The following is a 9,646-nucleotide window of genomic DNA, read 5'->3' as shown; positions in this document are numbered from 1 at the left end:
AAATAGCCAATATTGAGATAAATTAATTTTTTGTTCTCTAAACTAGTCACTAAATCACTTCTAATACTCAAAATTAGTTCTTGACCAAAAATGTCCCTCCGTTGATTTTGATGGTCAACTAACTTTAATAATTTTAAAAAAATTTAGAAACCAAAATTTTCTTGATTTATTGAATTTTTACCATAATTTTCTTGATTTATTGAATTTTTCAAGAGAATTAAAGCTCGACTATTTTAAGCATCAACAGGGCCTTGTCAGATTGATACGGTTATTAAAATCTCACAATCAAAAGTTGCAGGTTTGAATCTCACGATTGTAAATATATATATTTACTTCCATAGTAGTTTTATGTTTCTTTGCCGTTTAAATGTATTTATTGATTTGAATTGTTGATTATTAAGTCATTTTTTTTTTAATTTGAATAATTCCAATGATGTAATGAAAACTGTTTTTAACCTCAGTTCATTGGCCTATATTAGGACTTTTTGTGATAAAATTTCTCTCTTTATAAGTGACTCTTTTGCATAATTGTAAAATAATAATGTTAGAAAAAAATATATTTTATTTTGTAATTTTTTATATCATTACTTTTAACTCGTCATATAGCATTTTTTCATTCTTATTTAAGGATTTTATCTTTCTTCTCTTCTATCTATTTTTCTTCCTTTTCATTATATTATTTTAAATGTTTCATATAAATAATTTTTTTACAATTTTATTTTTAAACATTTTAATTGCACGCATTTAAGAATATATTTTTTATTCTCTAAAGATCTAAAAATTTTAATTGAATATTTCAGTTTAATTTGATACTTCGTAGTTTCAAGAGCAAATAAAGGATAATATCAAAGATTTAAAACTTACAATAATTAATGGAGATGCGGGGGATCGAACCCCGTGCCTCTCGCATGCAAAGCGAGCGCTCTACCATTTGAGCTACATCCCCACGGTTGTTGTACTTAACTCAGTCGTTACTCAAATTAAGCTAGTTTTGATCAAATACTAAATGTAATTGGTTGAAATCTCATCTATTTTAGATTAAAACTTAAATTTGTATTCATTTACAAAATCATCTAAACATTATTTTATTTTCAAAAATAGTATTTATCCATACAAAATTCTATCTTCAAGATCAAGAAACTAATTCAATTTGTAACACTATAATTTATTTTTGATTTTAACCATAAACCTTTGAATCCCTCTTTCATTTTTCCAAACTTACATCACTCTCTCATAATTTTGAATTATTTAATTATCTTGAAAAAAATCTAATTAGTTGATTTAATTTTAGCAGAAACTTAATTTCTTTTTTATTTGAAAAAAGATAATTAGATAAAAAAATAAAAAAAAAAACTATATTCTCAAAACTTTGCATGAAAACAAGAAAGCCCTCATCCTTTTTTTTTTTTTTTAAGTACTTTTAGGATTCATCTTTTTATTATTAGGTTTTTTATTCTAATTATTCAATGATCTGTTATCATGTGTTTTTTGTTGATTTTGCAGTTAATTCTGCAGGTGAAAGCCATGGGAGTGAAATATGAGATAAAAACTTTGTAAAAAAATCTCATCTCATTGATTGGAGCTGCAAAAGCTCTTTAAATAACCTCTCTACAAGCGGGATAGAAAGCAGAGCAAGAATGGCCTTCAACTGACTCCTAACAACCTAAACTAATAAAAGGTAAACGGCACTAACTAAAATTGGAAAATGAAAACACGACTTATATACATGTTACAAAAGTAGACGCTCCACCTGCTTTCTGTAAGGCTCAGGATCCAGCAAAGCTGGTGAAATCTCAAAAGAGAGCTTTAAGCCCAACGGTAGAGGTGTATGAGCTGGTTGTAAGTTGATATAGGATTTGTTATGTATCTTATGGTTAGCACTAGCTCAAATATAGCTTATGTTGTAAGTTGCTTGAGTAAATATATGCTTAATGCTGGGCTACCTTATTAGGATGCTCTTAAATGGTTACTTAGGTATTTAAATGGTTCTATGAATACTCACTTAGATAGTAGAAAATCAATCACATCATATGTGTTTATTTTGTGTGATGCTTGCATAAGTTGGAAATCACAACTCCAACACATTGTTGCCTTATCTACAACTGAAGTTGAATATATTGCAACCATCGAAGCCTTTAAAGAAGCAATTTGGCTAGAAGGACTGTCTAAAAAAAAACGTCACAGTATTTTCTGACAGTCAATTTGGAATTTAACTCTGTAAAAATCTTGTCTTTCAAGATAGAATTAAACACATCGATGTTAGTTATTATTTTAATAGAGATATAGTTGAAAAAATTATTAATTTAAAAAAGATTGATCGAATCTAGTCATATAGATATCGGAACTAAGTGTTTGCCAATAGAAAAATTTAAAACTTGTTTTAAAATCTTGAACTTAGGATAGCAAAATTTTCTTCAGTATTCTTTGCATTTTTTAAACCAAATATATAAGTGTCTATATTATTTTGCAGGAACCATTGTGGTACCCCGACGAATGGCGATGATGAAGCCAGATCTGAATGTGGACTTAGTCCCTCTTTAAGGTCCATGGTCCAAAGTGGATAATGTTAAAAATATGGTCTATGTCTCCTTTGGCCTAGTCCAAATACACCACTCCCTCTCATTTGGATGGCTCTGCCCACTCCACTATCTAGATCCATTCTATTTAGCTCAGCCCAGTTTTGCCACCCAACCCATTCACCCACCCTGGCTCCTCTTCTATTTATACGTACTTCTACAGGTAAAAAATCCTAACCCTAATTTATTCTGGCTCTTCATCTCTTTCACCTCTCTCTCTCTCTCTCTCTTCTTGGTTTCCTCCTCCGCCGTTCTTCCCTCTCTCCCAAATCAATATCTTCCCCTATATATATTTTCGGTGGTTTATGGTGATTAGGATAACTAGAAATCTCAATCTCTCTCTCTTTCACTCCTTAAAAGTTCTATGTGAACATTTCCTTAGTGAAAATCTGAATGGTCCTAAGTGGGCTGAGCTTTGGTGGTTTGTATGGGTTTAGTAATCGTGAGAGGTTGTCTTCCATGGTGATTTTGGACTCCCATCTACCTGATCTGGCCCTTGAGCCAAATACTCTTTTCTCTTCTCATGTAGATCTGTTGATATTATTTGTTAATATTTTTCTATAATATTGGTGAGTATAAGGATTTTCTAAATCCACGATCTTCTGTAATAGTTTATTAAGATTTTATATTTTGGGCTCACTACTGTGGATTCTTCCAACAATAGCAAAATATCATTATTTTTTTTTTTTTGGTAGTGTCGCCATATCTCTTAATCTATAAGACTTAAAATCAAAACAACACCAACCACACAACCAACAGTACGAACAATTAGTACCATGAACTCAAACAAAAACTTCAGTACTCCCACTCCCAAATCTTACACAAAAACCATACACATTAATAGAAAACAACAGGGACGATCGTCCCTTTATTATTAAGACAACATAGCCAAGAAACGACAATCTTAATATCTCCATGATCAAAACATTCAGGCACAGACATGAGGGTTGGCAGCGAGATACTCCTCAGCAGCCTTGTAGAGCACCGCAGCCTGTTCCTTCCCGGCTTTGATCTCCTCATCGTTCAGCTCGACGTCACCCTTGGTGTGATACTCACTCTTCTGCTTGATCACACACCCTCCGTCTTCCGTGGGCTCGAATTTGAGCTCGTAGCAGATCTTCTCGAACTTCTCCCCCAGCACGTTGCCTTCGATCAAAGTGTACTTGCACACGTAGTTCTCGGTGTCAACTTCGTCGATTCTGTGCTTCACGTACTTGAAATGAGAAGCTGTCAAATGAAGTAATGATCAATGACCGAGCTACAGTTATATCTGTTGTAACAACGGAGAGTATAATATGGCTTTTAAATATGATTAATTATTATGGTTAAAAGTAAAAAATTATAGTCGATACTAATTAACCACGGCTCCGTAACCACTATTAGTCATTGTTTCTATAGGCAGACCAAAACATTTGCTACAGCTAAAAGTAAAAGAGAAGATCATAATCGATAATCGATAATTTGTGTTTGTGTGGTACGTCGAAAAAGAGAAGATCAACGAAGGGATAGTTTCAATATTTTAATTGACTATACATATTTAGTGATAAAATTTTTAATTTTGTCAGAATAATAAATTTTATAGTTTTGATAGTAATAATTTGTGAAAGTTATCATTATCAAGAACTAATGATAGAAAATTGAAATCAATTAATTAGTGACATCTGTGTACTGATGATTACAATAATAATTCGTTTCCAGTATAGTTATAATATTATAAAGTTGGTATTGTAAATGTGTCATTAATTATTTATTTATAATGATTACTTTGTATAAATATTTTGTTATTAATTATTATATTGCAATAAAATTAAAATTATTTCCATTTAATTTATATTTTTAAAATTAATATTTTATAATTAATATTGTATTTTATCGTAATGATAATTTAGCGGAAATAAAAATAATTATATGGGTGAGTAGGAAAATTAACCTATCTATATCCATAAAAAAAAAAAAATCGAAAAGTCAGATTTTCATCACAATTAATCAACCTTGGTCATAATTTTATTTATGGCCAAAATATTTATCATTGTTTATGTTTTGAATTCACTTTCAAACCAATGGCTAGTAGCTATTGCACAACCATGATTAATTAGCATTTGTAACGATTTTCTTTACTTTTAACCATGGTTATTAAATATAACGACGACTAATAGCTATCACAGAGAACGTTGATTTTTCGACTTACCGTCGTGGAAGTTTGTCTGCATGACACATCCGGGAGTAACACCATGTCCTTCAACAGTCTCAATGCTCTTGATGTGCTCGGTGCATTTGGGGACAACCTCGTGCGAGTCTGTGACCAAAGCCCTGAAGAACCTGGATGCTGAAACCTTGGATTTCAGTTCATGGAAGAAAGTCTTGACACCCATGTTTTTTGATGAAGAAATTTGCTGTAAGGAAGTTGATATGCTTTGAGTTGTGAGGCAGATCAGAAGCAGGAGAGGGTGTTTTATAGGCAGTGTTTAGGACGAAGTCATTGTCAAATTTGAACAGCTCATGGGCCAAAAATTTCAAACGTTCGATAATGGAGTGCTGTCGACTGCTTTATTTAATCTTTGAATTCTTTATTTCAACTTTTGCGATGGCTGCTAGGATATCAACAGATGTTCGTACTAGGAAAAATAAGAAAAAAACAGATGTTCGTATTAGATTGTCACAGTGGACCTGTCATGTCCGGAGACAATCGTTTTCTCCAACACACACACTAATTTTGCCATTTGGGATAAAAGTATTATGGCAAAGGATTGTTGAAAGTTTTAGTTCGATCTGAATTTGATCAAATCCATCTCAACTATATATGAGTGTGTTAATATTATCCACCACAGAATATTTGCCATGATAATTTTAGTTCAATTCTTACATTATAATCAATACGGCTTAAAAATTATGGTACATTAATATTATTTAATACAGTCTAATCAACATTTGCCATGGTAATTTTAGCTATAGCCAAAAAAGATTTGCTATGATTTTTAGTTGTGTTAATGTTTTGACCTTACTTGCAGAAGCAACGGCTAGTAGTCATTGCGCAACTGTATTATATTAGTATTCGCCACAATTCTTCACTTTCAATAATAGTAATCAGGCATTATAAAAAATAATCTTTTTTAGTTAACTTTTAAAAAGTAACGAAAGATTAGCAGATCGTATACAAAACAAAGTTCTTTACTAGTAAATACCAGCAACACATGGCATACTCAAAATATCTGTGAAACTATTCAAAAATTATAAATAATAAAAAACTTCAATAAATAAAATTTCACTAATGTTTTTATTAAAACGAATATAATTTTAAAATATAATGAGAGAGAGAGAAATAAAAGAGAAATTACAATAGTTTAAGATAAAAATAAATAATATCAAAGAAAAAGTATAAAAATTCTTGAATGAAAGAGGAAAAAAAGGTATAGATAAATCATAATTGAGGCGGTGGGATATCCATAGTCCTTTGTTTTTGTTGGAATTTCCGACATAGTGATGGGCTGCTGAGCCTTTAGCCGCCGTGGACCCCTTGTGGAAAACTTGAAACAAACCTTAAACTCAAAAGACAACATAGACCGACGACGATTCCCATATTTAGACCAAACTCCAACTCTATTATGCAATGCTTACAATTCCATTTGCGTATGTTGATCAACTCACCAAAAAGCAAACGAGAAAAAGAGAACAAAACAAGAAAAAAAAAAAAAAGATTTTTTTCTCGTTAATAATGATAAATAAATTATAATAACTCATCTTCGTATACTTTAAATAATATATTTATATGACTAATATCGATAAATAAGTTACATAACTGACATACAGTAAGAAATATGCCCACAAATATATCCGGTAAAATTCAAATCCATAATCTCAAATTCATTCATAAAATCTGAGTTTTAGCTTTAATCATTATGCTAAAAATTCATACCAAGAGAAAAAGAAAGGGTTTTGAATAGGAAAGTGTACATATTTTATGACTAGGATGCCACCAAGAACATCTAGAATTTGGATAAGGTCGGAGAAAGCACCGAATAGAGTTTGGCTTATGTAGAAAACAACAACAAGGTAATTAATTAATTGTCCTATACAGTAAAATCTCTATAAATTAATAAATTTTTTAAAATAATAAAATTTTTCGGTCCCGACTTGGGCCTTTGTAAAAAATCATCAAATTCGATAAGATAATAAGATAATAATTTTTCGAAAAATTCCTTTATAAATATTAGGTCCCATTAAAACTCTAAATTAATAATTCATAAATATTATAATTATAAATATTATGGTAATTTGTTAAAATATGAAGCCTGTAATACTTTACGCATTTGATCATTCATGGATGATTTTGCGATGGCTTTGAGATGAGAAGACATGGTTGGGTGTCATGAATTATTTTATTTTCATATTGAGATTTATATAGTATATGTTTCATTCATCATGCATTAATATATTTAATTGGCTATAATAGTTATTTAAGTGCAATGAATTACTATAAACATATATATTTAAGTAATCTCAATGAATTGATACATGCATCTGTGAATATAATAGTTAATTGTATACAATGAATTGATATTATACATGAATATATTTAATTAGTTACAAAGAATTGATTGATGCATGAATATAATCAATGAAAGATATATGAATTCATTTATTTTCAATACATATGTACTAAATTTGCTTAATTTAAAAAGTCTCTCTTTTAATTAATAAAATATTAATTTATCTCTTTAAATTAATAAAATTTCATGGTCTCAAGATTATTAATTTGTAGAGGTTTTACTGTATATATTAGTGACGAAATATTATATGATTTCGAAATCGTCATTGAAAATTTATATTATGTAAAGATAATTTTAATTTTATCATTATGTAGTTACTAATGACAAGAATATTTTTTGTATGTATAAAATTGTTATTGTAGATAATTAATGACAAGACAGTTATAGAGACAAAACAGTATAATATTGGTATTATTGTTACTCTATTGTATTGTATTATTTCTGTAGCTTTGTATAGTGATACATTCTAAGCGAAAACATCATTTTATATATATTATTGATATTACATTGTGTTGTCACTGCACTTGTGTCATTATGGACATGTTTATTTGGTTGGACTAGGTTAGACTGGACTAACAATTCAGGATAGTCCCAAGTTTACTTCGAATGATCCAAACTTGATATTATTGAAGAAGCCCGACGTTGTAGCTATTGTTCATGTGATTGTTAATCCGAATTTAAGAGGTGGATTCGACTATCCCACCTCCTCTAATGGTGTTAGGTCTTTTTGGATAATTACTGTTATACTCTTCGTACGTAGATCTTTAGGAGCGTTTTATATTACTATTGTCATATATCACTTCAAATGATCGCATGAAGTAAGCAATAGATTAGATAATTACACTTTTTTTTATCGCGCTGTTAAGAAAATGAAGTAAACAGAAAAGACATGTTGTTAGATAATCATATCCCATATATAATCACACTCGACGCTATCATTCAATTAACTCATCGCCAAGAAAAAACATGCTCTAAATATTTTTAAGGGACAACTTTAGATACAATGTTTTGTTATTAATTATTGTTGTTAATAATAATTTGTACAAAATAAACATCATTGATAAAATTATGAAATTCATTATTTACAAATTTTTATCACTAAATATATATATATATATATATATATAACTAGTGATAATATTGAACTCGTCACTTAATTCTTTTGTCGCTATTTTTCTCTTTTTTTTTTTAGTGTTATTTGAGTCTCGTCCTGAAAAATTAATAATATAATTATGAAACTAAAAAGAAAAAAATATTGTTGTCATATATATGCGGTGTGTTGTCTACTAGCAAAGTTAGCACAAATAAAGTGACACGTCTCGTTTTGTAAAAACGATGGCTATATGTACATAAATTGGGTACAAAAGAATGTTAGATGCACTGTATTTTGCGGGTAAATCCTATCTTTGATCTCATGTGTTAGGGTTTTATTTTTAATTAAAATTTATTTATTATGATTTTTTCATATTTTATTTTATAAGTTGAATTGTTTTTCTAATTTTAGTCTTCACCTATATTTTTAGTTCAATAATTAACAGAGCGCTGTTAGCATTTTTTGTTAATTATTAAACGAAAAATACATGTAAAGACTAATAGTAAAAAAAAAATCAACTTATGAAATACAAAATAATAAAATCAAAACAAATATCACTAAATTTAAAAAAAAAAAAAAACTCTAATATATAAACTTAAAAATATGATTTCCCAATTTTTGCTAAACCAATTAGGTTCCTGTCTAGCTCCTTAGTGTAATTAATATGTTATACTCATTCATGAAGATTTCCAAATTATCTGATATTAGTCACTGTCAACTATTGACTGTTGTCAAGAGAAAATGAAAATAGTTGTGATGTGAAAAAATTGCGTGGGATCGAAGGGATGTAATCTTAAACATTAATATATACCTGTCCTTACAGAGATTGGTTTTCATCACGACTTAATCCACTTTACATGAAAGTGGTTAGGGTTTTCTAACATCATCAGAATTGTCATGGGCTGCTAAGGTTGAAACTGTCAAAAGAAAATCAACTTTATTTCATCATCGTCATGATGTTGATGTAATTGATAATTACTCGGTCGGTGGGTCAAATCTTGCTGGATTTCCTGTCCAAGATTTAATACACCTACCGTTCTACTTCGTCCACTAGTTCTATGCGTGATTTATGCCCTCCACCATTATTGCCTCCACGTGTTAAAGAAAATCAAGTGATATATAAAATTAGGGTTAAATTCATTTTCACCCATGTGATATATAAAAATATCAACAATTCCCTTATGAAATTTTTAATATCAAAAATCACCCTCATATTATGAATAAATAATCACACCGCTCCCTGATTAATTTTAGCCTATTTTTTTTCGAAACAATAACTAAAATACCCCTTCTACTCAACTGGTCAAACTATTCTTATTATTATATAATTATTTTTATTTATATTAAGCATAATTCAATACTATTAAAATATATTTATAATATATATAATTATAATTTATAAAAAATATAAATAAAAATTATAAACCCCA

The 9,646-nt window shown here is 29.3% G+C and overlaps 1 protein-coding gene and 1 non-coding gene across 2 annotated transcripts; both read right to left on the bottom strand.

Moving 5' to 3' along the window:
• TRNAA-UGC lies at positions 874 to 946 on the bottom strand. Its single transcript has one exon. It is a non-coding gene; the product is annotated as a tRNA-Ala (tRNA).
• On the bottom strand, positions 3,336 to 5,016 carry LOC105158618 (pathogenesis-related protein STH-2-like). The gene is made up of 2 exons (XM_011075428.2): positions 4,765 to 5,016; positions 3,336 to 3,803 (listed from the first exon to the last, which is right to left on the bottom strand). The coding sequence occupies exons 1-2, from the start codon at positions 4,946 to 4,948 to the stop codon at positions 3,505 to 3,507; spliced, it is 483 nt and encodes a 160-aa protein (XP_011073730.1). The 5' UTR covers positions 4,949 to 5,016; the 3' UTR covers positions 3,336 to 3,504.

Source organism: Sesamum indicum, linkage group LG3 (assembly GCF_000512975.1).
Source record: "Sesamum indicum cultivar Zhongzhi No. 13 linkage group LG3, S_indicum_v1.0, whole genome shotgun sequence".
In the NCBI taxonomy this organism is placed as follows: Eukaryota; Viridiplantae; Streptophyta; class Magnoliopsida; order Lamiales; family Pedaliaceae; genus Sesamum; species Sesamum indicum.
The sequence above is the reverse complement of the archived record's forward strand: the minus strand, read 5'-3'. Positions and strand labels throughout refer to the sequence as shown.

Coding starts and splice junctions, on each gene's coding strand:
- LOC105158618 (XM_011075428.2), bottom strand. CDS start 4,948: ATGGGTGTCAAGACTTTCTTCCATGAACTGAAATCCAAGGTTTCAGCA. Junction 3,804..4,764: donor GCAGACAAACTTCCACGACG/GTAAGTCGAAAA, acceptor TTCATTTGACAG/CTTCTCATTTCAAGTACGTG.